The 19,825-nt window shown below is 42.0% G+C and overlaps 1 protein-coding gene across 1 annotated transcript; it reads right to left on the bottom strand.

The window, feature by feature from the left end:
• On the bottom strand, positions 1-18,605 carry ARGFX (arginine-fifty homeobox). The gene is made up of 5 exons (XM_055259587.2): positions 18,534-18,605; positions 15,731-15,845; positions 10,499-10,615; positions 1,549-1,697; positions 1-594 (listed from the first exon to the last, which is right to left on the bottom strand). Exons 2-5 carry the CDS (start codon positions 15,828-15,830, stop codon positions 1-3), a joined length of 960 nt encoding a protein of 319 aa, XP_055115562.1. The 5' UTR covers positions 15,831-15,845; positions 18,534-18,605.
• Between the last annotated feature and the right edge of the window lie 1,220 nt (positions 18,606-19,825).

Genomic DNA, 19,825 nt, shown 5'->3' with positions numbered 1-19,825 from the left:
TTAGTACTCTGGCCAGAGAAATCCCAAGTCTACCATATTGGAGGTTTTCTGGAATTCCAGGCTATCTGTTAGATTGTAGGCTTCAAAGCCTTGGCTTGTTATACTGGGCCAGGTTTGTGCGGAAGATAGGCCTACAGCTGGACCAGCAAAGGTGCTGAGAGAGGAACCCTGTCCTCCTACCTGGTACTTTGTGGGTGAGAGATACTGATACAGACAGTGGAAAGAAGAACTGGCTATCTCATTCTCATCAGGAAGATTGTACAGTTGTATGATTTGGAATATGTCATAGGCATCAGAGTACAAAGCAGGAACCGAGGCCACCAGCCTCTCCCACTGAGTATCTTGCATTTGGAAGTCACTTGTGGAACTCTCAGTGAAGGTAGAGTTCCATGCCCATTTGGAAGGGTCTAAGGGATGAGGTGGAAGGGAGCTGTAGAAATCTGAAATCACAGGAGAAAAAGCATGAGGACTAGGGGATGTTCTGGGGGAGGTGGGCACATTCTTCTTGGATGGAAGGTTCTGGTTTCGTTGCTTTGCTGATTGCTGCTGCTGCCGCTGCTTCTTCAATTTGAATCGCCGGTTCCTGAACCAAACCTGGGAGTGGGGGAAGAGGGGAGATTGTGGTCTGTTATTGGAGGAGGCATTGGAGGTTTCTCCTGACTGAAAACAGCCAGGTTATAATCTTCATGTCCTCTCTAATTCACCATGACACTGGGCTTTGCAAGAGCAGAGATGGGCATGACTGGAGTCAATAGGAGGGATGATGGAGATCAGGTCTGGGACCCCGGAAAGGAAGAAAGCGGGTGTGTTTCAGGGTTTGTGCTGGGGGTTCAGAGATAGGGTCCTGAACTCTAGAGAAGAGAGGCTAGTTCAGGGATCTAGGATCTAGGGAGAGGTGAAGAATTTGAACTGAAGGATTTTTAAGGATTATTTTAGGAGGCCTCTCCTATAAGGAATACTCCAATAAAAATGTATGGCCAGTCACGGTGGCTCACACCTGTAATCCCAGCACTTTGAGAGTCTGAGGTGAGAGGATCACTTGAGCTCAGGAATTTGAGACCAGCCTGGGCAACATAGTGAAACCCCATCTCTAAAAAAAGAGAAAAAAGAAAAATGTCACGGGCTTTAGCAGGCTCAGAGGTTAGACGGAGTATTGTTTGTCCATTGGTAGCATTATGAATAAACAGATTGCAGGGCTTTGCTTAAAAAGACTCCAAGGGAGGAGTCTGTCTGGATGAGCACCTTTCCACTATTTGAACTCTATAGTACAAATATTAAAAATAAGATTTCTGGAGTTTTCGTTCTAGCAACACTATTTCTTATCTCTGTGGCCCAGTCACTTTGCCTCTGAACCTCATTTTTTCTCATTTTTCAAACTGCATGAGAGTGAGGCCAGTATTTGCGACGTCCCCAGTTTGATACCGTTTCAGTAGGTACTCAATTAATGAAATATTATTGTGGGGCAGGGGTGGAGGGTGGGGAATTTCCAGGCTGGATAGGTGAATGTGGCTTGGATGGGGGTACCAAGCACACCACAGGGGATCAGACCTTTACTGTTGACTCCGGTAGGTTGAGTCTCAAAGCTAGTTTCTCCTGAAGATTTCTATCTGGGAACATGGTCTGGCTAAACAGAGCTTCTAGCTCTTCATACTGTTGGTTGCTGAAAGAAGTACGTTGTTGATGCCTTCTCCGTATTGCTTCAGGGCAGAGATAAAGAAGGGGTGGTTACATTTACATTACCAATCTCTCCCCGCCACCAAAAAAACAAAAAACAAAAAACAAATCACCATGGTGAATCTCCCATGCCTTTCCTCCAACCAGGCTTAGGATCCAGAAAATGCAGATCCCAGGTCTTGAGTCTGAATGGCTGAGCCCTGCGTAACAGTGCTCTGTTCTCCACTGTCTGAGATTTTGTCTCTGTTAGGACATGAGTTACCTCTTCAATTTTCTGTGTACTCGGTCTGTTCACTCTGGAAACTGGCTCCCTTGAGTTTTAGTTTGCCCTGCCTGCACTGAAAAGTTTTCTGTTTTACTTTTACTCTCTGGTACTCAGTCTTTCTACCCTACCTAACCTCAGGACAGTGGATAGTAGCTTCTGTCTTCTCATCTTTTTCACACTTTTCTTATTCTAGAAACTAGTAATATTCTGTGCAAGAGCTAGCCAAAATTTTTTTTTTAATTATGAAATAGATAAAACTAGGAATAAACCCTATGTCTTTGCATCTGAATATAACCCACTCTTCTAAATGGGTGTCCTGTCTTCATTTATTTGTTCAGGAATCCAGTCCATCTCATCTGGCAAATAGGCTCTTTCTTTCTTTCTTTCTTTCTTTCTTTCTTTCTTTCTTTCTTTCTTTCTTTCTTTCTTTCTTTCTTTCTTTCCTTTTCTTCTTCCTTCCTTTCTCTCTCTCTCTCTCTCTCTCTTTTTTTAGAGACAGGGTCTTGCTCTGTCTCTAAAAAAGACAGTGCCAGGCTGAATGCTGTGGCACGATCATAGTTCATTGTAACCTTGAACTCTTGAGCTCCTGCAATCCTCTGGCCTCATCCTCCTGAATACCTAGGACTACAGGCACTATCACCACTTCTGGCTAATTAAAAAACTTTTTCTTTCATAGAGATGGGGTTTCCTTACATTGCTCAGGCTGATGTTGAACTCCTGGGCTCAAGTGATCCTCCTGCCTTGGCCTCCCAAAGTGGTGGGATTACAGATGTGAACCACCATGCCTGGTAGAGCTTTTTCTTTTATGGGATTTGAGGCTCTATTCACTACTTTGGGGAAAAGAAATCAAATGTGGTCAGCACAATATGCTCACACCTGTAATCCCAGCACTTATGGGAGGCCAAGGTAAGAGCATCACGAGTGGAGGAGTTGGAGACCAGCCTGGGCAATGTAGGGAGACCCTGTCTCTATGAAAAATTAAAAAATTAGCTGGGCATGGTTGCATGCCCCTGTGGTCCCAACTATTCTTGAGGCTGAGGTGGGAGGATTGCTTGAGCCAGGAGGTTGAGGCTGTAGTGAACCATAATGGTGTCACCACATAATAACTATTCTTGAGGCTGAGGTGGGAGAATTGCCTGAGCCTGGGAGGTTGAGGCTGTAGTGAACCATAATTGTGTCACTGCACAATCATGTGTCAGCCTGAGTGACAGAGTGAGACCCTGTCTCAAAATAAAATAAAAATAAATACGTATAGAAGATTGAAAAAGTATAGTTTTTTAATGGCAATGAAAAAGAAAAGGGTTTTTTCTTTAAAAATGCAATTATCGGCCAGGCGTGGTGACTCACACCTGTAATCACAGCACTTTGGGAGGCTGAGGCAGGTGAATCACTTGAAGTCAGGAGTTCGAGACCATCCTGGCCAACATGGTGAAACCCCGCCTCGACTAAAACTACAAAAATTAGCCAGGCATAGTGGTGCATGCCTGTAATCCCAGCTACTACGGAGGCTGAGGCACGAGAATTGCTTGAACCCAGGAGGTGGAGGTTGCAGTGAACCGAGATCATTCCATTGCACTCTGGCCTGGGTGACACAGCGAGATTCTGTCTCAAAAAAAAAAAAAAAATCCCGCAATTATCAAAATTTGGCCATGCACAGTGGCTCACAACTATAATCCCAGCATTTTGGGAGGCCAAGGCAGGAGAATTGCTTAAGGCCAGGAATTTAAGACCAGCCTGAGAAACATAATGAGACCCTGTCTCTACAGAAAATGTTTAAAAATTAGGTGGGCATGGTGGCACATGCCTGTGGTCCCAGCTATGGGAGGCAGAGGTGGGAGGATCACTTTAACCCACGTGGTCAAGGCTATAGTGAACTACTATCATGTCACTGCACTCCAGCATGGGCAACAGAGAGAGACCCTGGCTCTAGAAAAATAAATAAAATAAAAATAAAAGGAGGAAAGGTCCTCACTTGGACCTCCCTTCTTGTACTTAAAAGTCCATAATACCAACACTAAAATTAGGCAAAAATAAACACTATAGATAAAACTATAGGCTAATGCCACTCATGAACATAGATGAAAATAACCTATATAAAACATATTTAATCCCACTTTGAATGTACATATTTCTAAACTTCTATTTTTTCAGTTCATATATATACATATATGTGAAATCCAATATACTTAGAAATATTGATTTTTTTCTGCTCACATTTAATAAAATTATTCTACTCAAACTGTATTTACCTCAGATAGACATATCTTAAATATTCTGAGCCTGTTCTTTTAATTAAACAACATCGTTTTACCAGGCACTTATTCTTTACTTTCAAATAAGTAGTTTGTGATACAATATTTCTGGAATGTGTCTATGGAATACTGTTACTGGGAATTTTGTTCTAAGCCACAGGGAACTTATTTATATAATATTAAGATAACCACTTTCCCCCCACACTCATCCTATAGGGGTGCATTTGTGACTTCCACAACCTAACTACTTACTGTAAATTGTTTAAAAATAAGAACTTGATTTATTCATTTATTTTGAAAAGCAGTATGTACAAATAGTACAAAATTGAAACCATCCCTGTTCCCCAACTACCCAATTACTCTCTAGAGCTCTTCTGTTCAATACAGTAGCCACTGCTTCAAATGACTATTAATCATGGGAAATGTGGCTAGTTCCGCTGAGGAGCTGATTTTTTTTTTTTTTTTTTTTTTTTTTTTACAGAGTCTCCCTTGTCAGCCCAGGCTGGAGTGCAGTGCAGTGGCTTGATCACAGCTCACTGCAACTGCCATCTCCCTGGCTCAAGTGATTCTCCCACCTCAGCCTCCCAAGTAGCTGGGACTAGAGGTGCGCATGCCATGCCTGGCTAATTTTTGTGTGTGTGTAGAGATGAGGTTTTGCTATGTTGTCCAGGCTGGTCTCAAACCCCTGGGCTCAAGTCATCCTCCCACCTCCACCTCCCAAAGTCCTAGAATTGCAGGTATGAACCACCGTGCCTGTAATTTTTAATTTTATTAAATGTTAATTTAAAATTAAAAACTGATAGTGCAATTATTGAGAAACTAGTATGCTTGGAACAACTTGGGTAGGTCAACTTTTTTCAACTGTGATTTTATGAAATCTAAATGCAGATCAAGTATTTCTCATGAAATATTTAGCATCTAGACTGAGATATGCGAAGTGTAAAGTATTCACTGGATTTCAAAGTCTTGCTATGAACAAAGAATGTAAAACATCTCATTGGATTATATTTTGTCTGCTTAACAAAATTGTTACATTTTATTAATATGTTGCATTCAATGTTATATATACATTGTTTAATTACCTATTAAAAGTAAAGTTAGAAGCTTTAAACTTACTATTTTGGCCAGGCATGGTGGCTCACACCTGTAATCCCAGCACTTTGGGCAGACCACCTGAGGTCAGGAGTTCGAGACCAGCCTAGCCAACATGGTGAAACCCCATCTTTACTAAAAATACAAAAATTAACCTGGTGTGGTGGCATGTGCCTGTAAGCCCAGCTACTTGAGGCACGAAGAGTCGCTTGAACCCGGGAGGCAGAGGTTGCAGTGAGTTGAGATCATGCCATTGCACTCCTGGGTGACAAAGCAAGACTTGGCCTCAAAAAAGAAATAATAATAATAAACTTACTATCTACTTGTGTGTATCTAAACATGACATATAAAAGTAAATTAAATAAAAAACATATAGATGATAAAGTAAAGGAAGCAGTGGGTTTTTAAGTGTGTTTTAGCTTTTTACATACTTTTGAATCATTAGCTTGCTTCTGTATTTATTCAAAATGTCACCCCTTGAAATAGGACTGTCTCTACTAAAAATACAAAAAATTAGCCAGGTGTGGTGGCACACCCAGCTACTCAGGAGGCTGAGGCAGGAGAATCACTTGAACCCAGGAGGTGGAGGTTGTGGTGAGCCGAGACCGCACCACTGCACTCCAGCCTGGGTGAAAAAGTGAGACTTCATCTCAAAAAAAAAAAAAAAAAAATATATATATATATATATATATATATATATATACACACACACACACACACTTTTCTTTATAACTTAAAATTATAATTTATGAATATATAGAGAGTAGACTACAAAAATTATGAGAAACCTATTGTAATGACAACCTCAGAGAGGAGGTAGAATGGAACTGAGAAATGGTCAGGTACTTTTGTTTTATTTCCACTGTCTTAATTTATTTTGTTTATTTATTTTATTATTATTTTTAGAGATGAGGTCAGGCATTCGAGACCAGCTTGACCAATAGGGTGAAACCTCATCTCTACTAAAAATACAAAAATCAGCTGGGCATGGCGGTGTACGCCTGTAATCCCAGCTACTCAGTAGGCTGAGGCAGGGGAATCACCTGAACCCAGGAGGTGGAGGTTGCAGTGAGATAAGGTCTGGCTCTGTCTTAGGAGTTTGAGACCAGTCTGGACCACATGGTGAAATCTCGTCTCTACAAAAAAGGGTGTAGTGGCACGCACCTGTATTCCCAGCTACTCGGGAGGCTGAGGTGGGAGAATCAGTTGAACCTGGGAGATTGAGGCTGCAGTAAGCCGAGACCGCGCCACTGCATTCCAGCTTGGATAACAGAGTGAAACCTGTCTCAAAAAAAAAAGAAAAAGAAAAAGAAGGAAAGAAAGAAAGAAAGAAAGAAAGAAAGAAAGAAAGAAAGAAAGAAAGAAAGAAAGAGAAAAAGAAAAGAGAATATAAATTTGATTTTGGAAGGCCAGGTGCAGTGGCTTATGCCTGTAATTCCAGCACTTTGGGAGGCCGAGGCGGGCAGATCACGAGGTCTCGCTATGTTGTCCAGGCTGGTCTCTAACACCTGGGCTAAAGGGATCCTTCTGCCTCAGCCTTCACAGTAGCTGGGACTAAAGGTGCACCACCGTACCCAGCTCGTCAACCTCCTGATTCTATTCCAGGAAAACCCATCTCAATCAAATATGACGAACATACAAGATATTTAGTCCTAGATTTAGGTCTGTTATATTCACACCTGGTAGCTACCCTCTTGGGGAAGGACAAGTAGGCTCCCTGAGAAGAGAGACAGACTACAGAGTGGGCACAGGGGAACACTGCTTGCTGGAACTGGCTTGGTCCTGTGGTATCAAGGACACACTGGAATCACTCATGCTGATTAAACTATGTGGCTGACGAGTCGCAAAGGATACCCTATTCATCAGAGTACTGTGGAAATAAACATTATATACTTGAAAGCATTTTCAGTCAGCCTTGGCTAAAAAGAAAATTAAAGAAACTATAGATCAGTTTGGTATCAGATAAGGAAAAATAAAAAGCCTGGAGCCAGGATATACTTTGAGTTACAAATACTTCAGTAATTGTAAATGCAGAGCTAAGTTATTTTTTAGGGCAATGTGATAAGGAAGATTAAGTCAAGGAAACATCATACATGGACAACTACCAGTGACATCCCGGGAAAACTCACATCCATGTGGGGCACATTTCTTCCAGAAATTTAAATGTATACATGCTGTCTTCTGAAAACATTGATCTATGTCTTACTCAGTTAGCTCAAGGAGTCCATAATATGCAAGTTGCACTGTGGAAAAGTTTTAACCAGTAATCTTGATATATGTTCAATAGTAGAAATTTTGCTTTTAAAACTATACTTTTCAGGCCGGGCATGGTGGCTCATGCCTTCAATCCCAGCACTTTGGGAGGCCGAGGCAGGTGGATCATGAGGTCAGAAGATCAAGACCATCCTGTCTCGGCCGGGCGCGGTGGCTCACGCTTGTAATCCCAGCACTTTGGGAGGCCGAGGCGGGTGGATCACGAGGTCAGGAGATCGAGACCACGGTGAAACCCCGTCTCTACTAAAAATACAAAAAATTAGCCGGGCGTGGTGGCGGGCGCCTGTAGTCCCAGCTACTCGGAGAGGCTGAGGCAGGAGAATGGCGTGAACCCGGGAGGCGGAGCTTGCAGTGAGCCGAGATTGCGCCACTGCACTCCAGCCTGGGTGCCCGGGTGACACAGCAAGACTCCGTCTCAAAAAAAAAAAAAAAAAAAAAGACCATCCTGTCTAACATGGTGAAAACCCATCTCTACCAAAAATAATAAAAAAAAAAATAGCCGGGTGTGGTGGCGGGTGCCTGTAGTCCCAGCTACTCAGGAGGCTGAGGCAGGAGAATGGCATGAACCTGGGAGGCAGAACTTGCAGTGAGCTGAGATCACGCCACTGCCCTCCAGCCTGGGCAACAGAGCGAGACTCCATCTCAAAAAGAAAAAAAAAAAAAGATAAAACTATACTTTTCTAGGAATGTGATTATGAACCCATTACCCAAACTTTTCACCTCAATTTCTTCTTTAAAATTTTTTAATTTTTTTTTTTTTTTGAGACAGAGTCTCGCCTTTTGCCCAGGCCGGACTGCAGTGGCATGATCTTGGCTCACTGCAAGCTCCACCTCCCAGGTTCATGTCATTCTCCTGCCTCAGCCTCTCGAGTAGCTGAGATTACAGGCACCTGCTGCCGCACTCGGCTAATTTTTTTGTATTTTTAGTAGAGACGGAGTTTCACCGTGTTAGCCAGGATGGTCTCAATCTCCTGACCTCGTGATCCACCCGCCTCAGCCTCCCAAAGTGCTGGGATTACAGGCGTGAGCCACTGCACCCGGCCAAAATGTTTTAATTTTTTAAATACAGATGGAGTCTTGCTATGTTGCCCAGGCTAATCTCAAACTCCTTGGCTCAAGTGATCCTCCCACCTCAGCCTCCCAAAGTGCTGGAATTATAGGTGGAAGCCACCACACCTAGCCCACCTCAGTTTCATCAAGCATAAAAGGGGAATGTGGCCAGATGCGGTGGCTCACACCTGTAATCCCAGCACTTCGGGAGGCTGAGGTGAGCGGATCACCTGAGGTTGGGAGTTCGAGACTAGCCTGACCAACATGGAGAAACCCCATCTCTACTAAAAATACAAAATTAGCCAGGCGTGGTGGCGCATGCCTGTAATCCCAGCTACTCCAGAGGCTGAGGCAGGAGAATCGCTTGAACCTGGGAGGCAGGAGGTTGCAGTGAGCCAAGATTGTGCCATTGTACTCCAGCCTGGGCAACAAGAGCGAAACTGTGTCTCAAAAAAAAAAAAAAAAAAAAAAAGTGGGGTAGGGAGAATGTTAAGAGTATGTACTTTAGGCTGGGTGTGGTGGCTCAGCCCTGTATTCCCAGCACTTTGGGAGGCCAAGGCAAGCGGATAGCTTGAAGTCAGAAGTTTGAGACCAGTCTGGCCAACATGGTGAAACCCTGTCTCTACCAAAAATACAAAAATTAGCCAGATATGGTGGCAAGCACCTGTAATCCCAGCTACTCAAAAGGCTGAGGTAGGAGAATTGCTTGAACCCCGGGAGGCAGAAGTTGCAGTGAGCTGAGATTGCGCTACTGCACTCCAGCCTGGGCGACAGAGTGAGACCTTGCCAGACGCACAAAAATGAATATCTACTTTATAATAGGGTTTGTAAATTTTTTACATGAATGTATTAATGTAAGGCACTAATTATATTGATTTATTAATGTAAAGGCATTAATACACTAGAATAATGTGTGGTACATTGTATGCACAACATACCTCTCTTTTGTAAATTAATTTTATTTTAGTTTGGAGTATGTCACTGAAAATGAAGTATTTTCACTTAAAGATATAAGATATTGAGCGTAGGCTGTATAACTTCATCAAATTTCTGATAATTAACTCACTGCTTATGACCCTACTGATCTTACAATATAGTTAACCTCCTCTGCGTATCAACTATGAGTTAGGAAAATATTACTAAAACATGTACATAGTTTCATAGAAAACAAATTTTAAAAACTAATTTTTATTTTGCAATGTAATGTGACATGTAAAATATACTTTTCTGGCCAGGCGTGGTGGCTCATGCCTGTAATCCCAGCACTTTGGGAGGTCAAGGCGGGCGGGCAGATCACTTGAGGTCAGGAGTTCAAGACAAGCCTGGTCAACATGGTGAAACCCTGTCTCTACTAAAAATACAAAAAATTAGCTGGTGTGGTGGCATGCACCTGTAATCCCAGCTACTCGGGAGGCTGAGGCAGGAGAATCGCTTGAACCCAGAAGGTGGAGGTTGCAGTGAGCCAAGACTGTGCCACTGCACTCCAGCCTGGGTGAAAAAGTGAGTCCATTTAAAAAAAAAAAAAAAAAAAAAATATATATATATATATATATATATGTACGTGTATATATATATATATATATATATGTACGTGTGTATATATATATATACACACACACACTTTATAACTCAAAATTATAATTTATGAATATATAGAGAGTAGACTACAAAAATTATGAGAAACCTATTGTAATGACAACCTCAGAGAGGAGGTAGAATGGAACTGATAGAAATGGTCATTAAGTACTTTTGTCTTATCTCCATTATCTTATTTTATTTATTTTATTGTTATTTTTAGAGACAAGGTTTTGCTTTGTCTTAAGAGTTTGAAACCAGTCTGGACCACATGGTGAAATCTCATCTCTACAAAAAAGGGTGTAGTGGCATGCACCTGTAGTCCCAGCTACTCGGGAGGCTGAGGTGGGAGGATCAGTTGAACCTGGGAGGCTGAGGCTGCAATAAGCTGAGACTGTGCCACTGCACTCCAGCTTGGATAACAGAGTGAAACCTGTCTCAAAAAAAGAAAAAAGAAAGAAAGAAAGAAAGGAAGGAAAGAAAGAAAGAGAGAGAAAGAAAGAAAGAGAAAAAGGGGCCGGGCGCGGTGGCTCACGCTTGTAATCCCAGCACTTTGGGAGGCCGAGGCGGGCGGATCACGAGGTCAGGAGATCGAGACCACGGTGAAACCCCGTCTCTACTAAAAATACAAAAAATTAGCCGGGCGTGGTGGCGAGCGCCTGTAGTCCCAGCTACTCGGAGAGGCTGAGGCAGGAGAATGGCATGAACCCGGGAGGCGGAGTTTGCAGTGAGCCGAGATTGTGCCACTGCACTCCAGCCTGGGTGACAGAGCAAGACTCTGTCTCAAAAAAAAAAAAAAAAAAAAAAAGAAAGAGAAAAAGGAAGGAAAGAAAGAAAAAGAAAGAAAGAAAGAAAGAAAGAAAGAAAGAAAGAAAGAAAGAAAGAAAGAAAGAAAGAAAGAAAATATAAATTTGAGTTTGGAAGGTCAGGCATGGTGGCTCATGCCTGTAATCTCAGCACTTTGGGAGGCCGAGGTGGGCAGATCACAAGGTCAGGCATTTGAGATCAGCCTGACCAACATAGTGAAATCCCGTCTCTACTAAAAATACAAAAATTGGCTGGGCATGGTGGCGTGCGCCTGTAATCCTAGCTACTTGGTAGGCTGAGGCAGGGAAATCACTTGAACTCAGGAGGCAGAGGTTGCAGTGAGTTGAGATCGTACTACTGCACTCCAGCCTGGGAGGCAGAGGAAGACTCCATTTCAGAAAAAAATAAATAAATAAATAGAATTTGGAAATAGACACACTTCAGCCACTGGACCATCCAAACCACTACAGTCTCAGGGAACACATATGTCCATTATTATTAGAAAATTTGGGTTGGGCACTGTTCCTGACATCAGTAATTTCAGCATTTAGGGAGGCAGAGCATTCAGCTTGACCTCAGGAGTCCGTACCAGCCTGGACAACATAGTGAGACCCCCATCCTCCACAAAAAGGAAAAAAAAAAAGGAGAAAATTTGGTAAAACATTAATGTCTGTTTACATGGAGAGTCTCAGTTTTCACATTTATAAAATAAAAAAGAATAGCTTTATTTTATTGAGTCACTTCACAGATTATGTACAATGAGACCTTATTTTCCTCTTCCTTTTCTCTTTGTCCTACATTTATTTCATTTATTTCCAACCGCACTTTTTTTTTGTTTAATGTTTGAGACAGAGTCTCACCAGAACTCCCAGGCTAGAGTGCAATGGCTCAATCTCAGCTCACTGCAACCTCCACTCCACAGGTTCAAGCGATTCTCCTGCCTCAGCCTCCCAAGTAGCTGAGACTACAGGCGCTCACCACCATGCTGGCTAATTTTTTTACTTTTATTAGAGATGGGGTTTCGCCATATCGGCCATACTGGTCTCAAACTCCTGCCCTCAAGTGATCCGCCCACCTCGGCCTCCCAAAGTGCTGGGATTACAGGCATGAGGCACTGTGCCCGACCCAACCACACCTTCTTAATTGAGTCAGAGGCTGACACTCTGAAGTGATGATGCCCCCGCCTCAAGAGGCCGTGCATGCTTCTGTGCTCGCTCTCATGCCTGCCCTCTCTCTCTCACCCACTCTCTCTCCCTCCAAGCCTGGACTAGCCTGCTAGAGGATGACAGACTATAGCAAAAAGAGCTCATATTCTGCAACCTAGGCTACTTTAAATGAGTTTACAGCTAGTTAACCCTCAAGCATGCAAGAGATGCCAGCCAAGATCAGAACTGGCCAGCTGGCTTGTAGATTTTTTTTTTTGAAATGGAGTCTCGCTCTGTCACCAGGCTGGAGTGCAGTGGCATGATCTTGGCTCACTGCAATCTCTGCCTCCCGGGTTTAAGAGATTCTCCTGCCACAGCCTCCCGAGTAGCTGGGACTACAGGCACGTGCCACCATGCTCAGCTAATTTTTGTATTATTAGTAGAGATGGAGTTTCACAATGTTGGCCAGAATGGTCTCAATCTCTTAACCCCGTGATCCGCCTGCCTTGGCCTCTCAAAGTGCTGAGATTACAGGCGTGAGCTATTGCACCTGGCCTGGCTTGTAGATTGACAAACAACAACAAATGCTTATTTTTTTAAAACCACTGAAATTGTATGAAACAGCAATGACTAATAATTTGTACATACATTTGGTCTTCAAACATATCAATTTTCTGAACTTTCTTCTGTTCTCTCAGTTCTCACCACGTTCCTGCAGCCTGTATTTCCACATTACCATTCTGCTGGGGATTTTCTGCAAAATTCTTAGCCATGTACTGTGTGAGGTGTAAGAAATAACAATTCTATTTGGTATGTAACACATTCTTCCACATCTCCTAAATCTGGGGTCCCTAATCCCTGGGCCACAAACCGGTATGGTTCCATGGCCTGTTAGGAATTGGGCTGCACAGCAGGAGGTGAGCGGCGAAGGAGTCAGCGAAGCTTCATCTGTATTTACAGTCGCTCCCCATAGCTCACATTATTGCCAGAGCTCCACCTCCTGTCAGATCAGCTGGTAGCATTAGATTCTCATTGGGGCATGAAGCCTATTGTGAACTGCACAAGTGAGGGAGGGATCTAAGTTGCGTGCTCATTATGAGAATCTAATGCCTGGTGATCTGTCACTGTCTCCCATCACCCACAGATGGGAGCATCTGGTTACAGGAAAACAAGCTCAGGTCTCCCACTGATTCTAAATTATAGTGAGTTGTGTAATTATTTCATTATATATTACAATGTAATAATAATAGAAATAAAATGTGCAATAAATGTAATGTCCTTGGATCATCCCAAAACCACCCCCCAACCAGTCCTTGGAAAAACCGTCTTCCACAAAACAAGTCCCTGGTGCCAAAAAGGTTGGAGACTGCTGCCCTGAATGCTTCTGGAAAGAGCTTTTCACACCTTTCAGTAAATATATATATTTTATAAGATGGGGTCTCACTATATTGCCCAGGGTGGTCTTGGAACTGGGCTCAAGTGATCCTTCCACCTTGGCCTCCCAAAGTGCTGGGATTATAGGTGTGAGCCACCACGCCTGGTCTCTTTCAGTAAATATTTATTCAGCACCCACTGCATGCATGCTGCGATGCTAAGTTCAACAGTAGATGAAAGGATGAGTATGAAACAGCATGCTGGGATACCACAAGGCATCACAGTGCTTCAAGTACTGGATAACTTTGTACTAAAAATAAGTAATCATAATCAGAATTTGTATGTTATTCTCTCCCAGATCAATGCAAAGTTGTTTTGTTTTTAAGGAAACCAAACAGGTTAGACTGCCTTCTAACAAAACTTCCCCTAAATAGGTAATATGTGGAGCACTTTGGTATTGGTGCCAAAAAAGCAAATTTAGCAGTGGCTAAATTACAGTGGCTCACACCCATAATCCCAGCACTTTGGAAGGCCAAGGCGCATGGATCACCCAAGGTCAGGAGTTCAAGACCATCCAGCCTGATCAACATGGTGAAACCCTGTCTCTACTAAAAATACAAAAATAAGCTGGGTGTGGTAGTGCCTGCCTGTAATCCCAGCTATTTGGGAGGCTGAGGCAGGAGAATCGCTTGATCCTGGGAGGTGTAGGTTGCAGTGATCCGAGATCGCGTCATTGCACTGCAGCCTGGGCAACAAGAACGAAACTCCGTCTTTGAAAAAAAAAAAAAACAACAACAACAATAATAAAAATATTAAGCTGGCCAGGCGTGGTGGCTCACTCCTGTAATCCCAGGACTTTAGGAAGCAGAGGCAGGCAGATCACAAGGTCAGGAGCCAGCCGGGCGTGGTGGCTCACGCCTATAATCCCAGTACTTTGAGAGGCCAAGGCGGGTGGATCACCAGAGGTCGGGAGATGGAGACCATCCTGGCTAACACGGTGAAACCCTGTCTCTACTAAAAATACAAAAAAATTAGCCAGGCATGGTGCCACATGCCTGTAATCACGGCTGCTCGGGAGGCTGAGGCAGGAGAATTGCTTGAACCTGGGAGACGGAGGTTGCAGTGAGCTGAGATCACACCATTGCACTCCAGCCTGGGCAACGAGAGCAGAAACTCCATCTCAAAAACAAACAAACAAACTCCAAAGGTCAGGAGTTTGAGACCAGCCTGGCCAATATGGTGAAACCCCATCTCTACTAAAAATACAAAAAAAAAAAAAATTAGCCGGGCATAGTGGTGCATGCCTGTAGTTCCATCTACTTGGGAGGCTGAGACAGAAGAATCACTTGAACCTGGGAGGTGGAGTTTGCAATGAGCCAAGATCGTGACATTGCACTCCAGCCTGGGTGACAGAGCAAGACTCCGTCTCAAAAAAAAAAAAATAATAATAATAATAATATTAAGCCTTCCCATTTATGCACATAGAGTGTCTTTCCATTTGTGTCTTTAATTTATTTCAGCAACATTTTATAGTTTTCAATGCACAAGTCTTTCACATCCTTGGTTAAGTTTATTTCTTAGTACTTTATTATTTTTGATGCTATTGTAAATGAAGTTATTTTTATAATTTTCTTTTCTGATTGTTTATTATTAGTGTATAGAAAAATCTGATTTTTCTACGATTTTACATATATTTTTAAAGGTAAACATTGTATACGAACAATGTTTGGAAAATCTCCAGGATAAAATATCAAATAACAAATATATATTTCAGAACAATTCACTCAGATCCACCTTATATAAATAAATATCTTTATACAAATAAATATCTTTATACATGTATATACTACTACTCTGAATAATGAGGTTTTTTTTTTTTTTTTTTTCATTTTCCCTCCATATTGGGCCACAATTTACCTGCCTTGGAAAAGGAGATTTCTCAATTTCTATCTCTCTATGCTTCAGATCTTTTCTCCTAGAAAAACATGCTCACTTGCTCTATATATTATATTCTTAGCTAATCTCTCATAATTTGAATCAACCATGGGCCAAAGGCCCATTTGATTTGAAATGTATTTCTCCTTTTATGATAGGGAGACTTTTTGAATAGAGTTTTAAAAACAATCAATAGCTGCCTTAAAACAAATGCAAAATGCAATTATAGGGCCACATGAGAAGGGGGCAGTAGAAAGGGAAAGAGGAGAAAGAAGGATGATACTCACTGGGACCAGCTGGATCCTGTGGTGGTATCACCTTCATGTTGGAATAATTCCTGTTGATGAAAGGGTCTGGCTGGGGATTCTCTGGGGCCATTCTGTTCATTGTGGTTTCTGAAATCTGAGATGGAAGGCCTGTGAGATAGAGAATGCTGATGAAGAATTCATTCACTGGATAGCAATGTTTTCAAGGAGCCTGGGCTTGCTGTATGACCTCTGGCAAGTGAGGTTAACCCCCAATTCCTCTACCTCAGCTGGAAAATGATTCATATCTTATACCATAGAGAAATACTCTAGCTGTACTTGTCAAAAATGAAACTTTAGAAATAACAAAAGAAATTCTGTGTCAATATCTTCGTGACTCAAAGTAGAGGGATATTTCTTTGATGAGATTGTTGAAGTGCAATCTATACACGAAAAGATAGAGATCAAATGACCACAGATTTCTCATCAGAAACAAAGACAGTTCTTTTAGCACTTCAAAGATTTTGTTCCACTGTCAACTTAGATTCTTTTTTACACCACTTGCCATCACTCCCAATCAACTCAGATTCCATATCCAGGGAAAATATCTTTCAGGAAAGAAGGTGAAATGAAGACATTCTCAGAACTATGAGAATCTGTGGCCAGTAGTCCTGTTCTGTGGAGTATTAAAGAAAGCTCTTCCTAAGAGGAAAATTGGAACTTCAAGAATAAAGGAAAAGCCACACATATGGTAAATATCTGGTTACATATAATAGGTCTTAAATTTTTAAAAGCTATTTGGAATATATATGAATATTGAAAGCAAAAATTACCATATTGTTTATTGGTTTTGTTTTGTTTACTTTTAATTTTGAACTGATTTCAGATTCACAAGAAATTGCAAAATAATATATATGGTTAAGGTGCTGCACACACTTCAGCTAGCCTCCCTCAATGGTGACATCTTGCATGTTATTTTACTTTTTCACTCTTATTCTATAACAAATGTACAGGGGAATAAATTTAGAAGAGCTTCTTAATTCATAAACCAATATTTTGCAAATGAACAGTATGTAATGTTACAAAATCCTGCATGGGTAAAAGATCCACTCAAAGTTCAATGTAGAACAATGGATTTTAATGTGACAGAATTTGAAAAGTTCATTCATATGATTTCAAATTTTACATTGCAGGCCGGGCATGGTGGCTCACGCCTGTAATCCCAGCACTTTGGAAGGCTGAGGAGGGTGAATTACTTGAGGTCAGGAGTTCGACACCAGCCTGACCAACATGGTAAAGCCCCATCTCTACTAAAAATATGAAAATTAGCTGGGCGTGGTGGCACGCAACTGTAGTCCCAGCTACTAGGGAGGCTGAGGCAGAAGAATCGCTTGAACCCGGGAGGCAGAGGTTGCGGTGAGCCGAGATCATGCCACTGCACTCCAGCCTAGGTGACAGAGCGAGACTCCGTCTCAAAAAAAAAAAAAAAAAAAAAAAAATTTTCACGTTGCAACTCATCTTTAAGAAACTGCTACTTGTTGAGTTTGTGTTGTAGTTTCAAAGAATATCCACAATTATTTCAAAGGCTATAAGAATACTCCTTTTTCTAGCATCATATCTGTATGAGGTCAGATTTTCTTCTTACACTTCAACAGAGTAATGCATCAGAAAAGGTGACTGCAAAAGCAGAAGAGAATTCTATCATCTTCCATTAAGCCCTAAAGTACTAAAATGTAAAACAATGCCATTGGTCTCACAATTTTTTTGTGTGTGGAAAATATAGTTAACACATAATGCATTTATCATTTTATTTTGAAAGGAATGAATAAATATATTTTAATCTCAGTTTTCACTTTGAATATGGTAAATATCTAGGTATATTCTATAGAAACAAAAGTTCTTTGGAGTCCTCAACAATTTTTAAGAATATAAAGAGGTTCTGAGACCAAAATATTTGAACAGCAATAACAACAGATGGCCTAAGGCTTGGCATTTAATTGAAAAGAAATTAAACTTCACTAAGCATCTGTTCTTCAGTACAACCCTAAGAGTAAATAAATGATGCAGTAACATTCAGTAGCAACATTAGGATACTGTCAGACATCCAAGTGCTTCATATACATGATTCATGTGATCCTTGACAAACACATGGGGTAATGGACAATTATTATCAACCTCTTAAAGATGAAGAGACATGAGATCTAAAAGTTTGGCCAGGTAGAGGAGAAGCATAGCTGAGAATGAATCAGGTCTTACTGACTCTTGTACACATAGTCTAAACCCTGGCCCACTTTCCTGGGATGGGTATTGAAAGTCTGCAGCTTAAACTAGCATATTAAAGAAACAAAGAAGCAAATGATTCAACTGGTCTACAGTGCTTTCCCTGATTGAGGCTATCAAGAGCATAAGGCAGAATTGCCACTAGCAGAACCACATTTACTCAGCAAATTTTTATTGCCTGCCTCCTACAAATGGGCACTTATATAGGTCTGTGGATTCTGCAATGAACAAAGTACACAAAAATATTTGCTATAATAGAGTTTACATTCTAATTAAGGATTTCCAAAGGCCTGGCTAACACAGATGGGGAAAGTTTGGGAGCCCTGCAGAACAGACAACCACACTCAGTAAGTAAGGAGTCTCACATTCTCTCCCTGATTTTCATGGGGTGAATAGTCAGTCTTTCTGACCTTCCTTCTGTCCCCAACCATCTATATCATGTCCCTCTAATGTGAATGGGCTGAGTGGTTTGTATCCTTTAGTATTGCTCCTTTGATTTTTCAAATCCTCTTTGGGCACTTAAAGCCCCACATTCTGGCTACCCTCCCCGCTCCCTGATGCTTACCTGTCATGAATCCCCTTAGACTAACCATTTTCAGTCCTACGTGGTGTGTCTCTCTCCGGAAATGCAGTTTCCTTAGTGTTTCCTCATGCAGAAGACCCTGTATTTAAATGTAATTTTTATACAATCAGACCTCCTCCTGCCCTTGCACCACCCAGACACACCCTGATGTCCCACCCTTCATTCATTCATTTGTTCATTCAATAAAAGTATGCTTAGAGCATAGTGTAACTGTTGCTGAAAATAGTCATTATTCTTTTTTTATACTCAAACTTCCTACCTTTGACAACCCTTCAAGGCAGCTCCTGTGCTTTTTGATGCAACCACCTTTTTACTTTTACACTTGCGTTGTTCAAAGTTTTAGGTGTAAAATTCCTCTAGGCGTGGTAACACACGCCTGTGGTCTGAGGTATTCGGGAGGCTGAGGTGGAAGGATCACTTGGGCCTGGGAAGTTGAGGCTACAGTGAGCCCTAATTGCACCAGTCTACTCCAGTCTGGGCAACCGAGCGAGACAGCAAGACCCTATCTCAAAAAAATAAAAGTAAAGTTTTAGGAATGTATCTTTAAAATAGTGATCCAATCTGACAATTTTCATATGCAATAATCCATTTATGTTTGATAGGATAAGAACAGAGTAATCCCACCTTATCCACAGTTTTGCTTTTTGTGGTTTCAGTCAATTGCCATCCAAAAATATTAAAGGGAAACTTTCTTTTTTTTTTTTTTTTTTTTTTTTTTTTTTTGAGACGGAGTCTTTCTCTGTCCCCCAGGCTGGAGTGCAGTGGTGCGATCTCGGCTCACTGCAAGCTCCGCCTCCCGGGTTCACGCCATTCTCCTGCCTCAGCCTCCCGAGTAGCTGGGACTACAGGCGCCCGCCAACACGCCCGGCTAATTTTTTGTATTTTTAGTAGAGACGGGGTTTCACCGTGTTAGCCAGGATGGTCTCGATCTCCTGACCTCGTGATCCGCCCGCCTCGGCCTCCCAAAGTGCTGGGATTACAGGCTTGAGCCACCGCGCCCGGCCGGAAACTTTCATAAATAAAAAATGTGTAAGTTTTCATTTCTTTTCTTTTCTTTTTTAGACGGAGTTTCACTCTTGTTGCCCAGGCTGGAGTGCAATGGCATGATCTCAGCTCACTGCAATATCCACCTCACCGGTTCAAGTGATTCTTCTGCCTCAGCCTCCCACGTAGCTAGGATTAGAGTCGTGTGCAACCACACCAGCTAATTTTGTATTTTTTTAGTAGAGACGGGGTTTCACCATGTTGATCAGGCTGTCTTGAACTTCTGACCT

Source organism: Symphalangus syndactylus, chromosome 21 (assembly GCF_028878055.3).
Source record: "Symphalangus syndactylus isolate Jambi chromosome 21, NHGRI_mSymSyn1-v2.1_pri, whole genome shotgun sequence".
In the NCBI taxonomy this organism is placed as follows: domain Eukaryota; kingdom Metazoa; phylum Chordata; class Mammalia; order Primates; family Hylobatidae; genus Symphalangus; species Symphalangus syndactylus.
The sequence above is the reverse complement of the archived record's forward strand: the minus strand, read 5'-3'. Positions and strand labels throughout refer to the sequence as shown.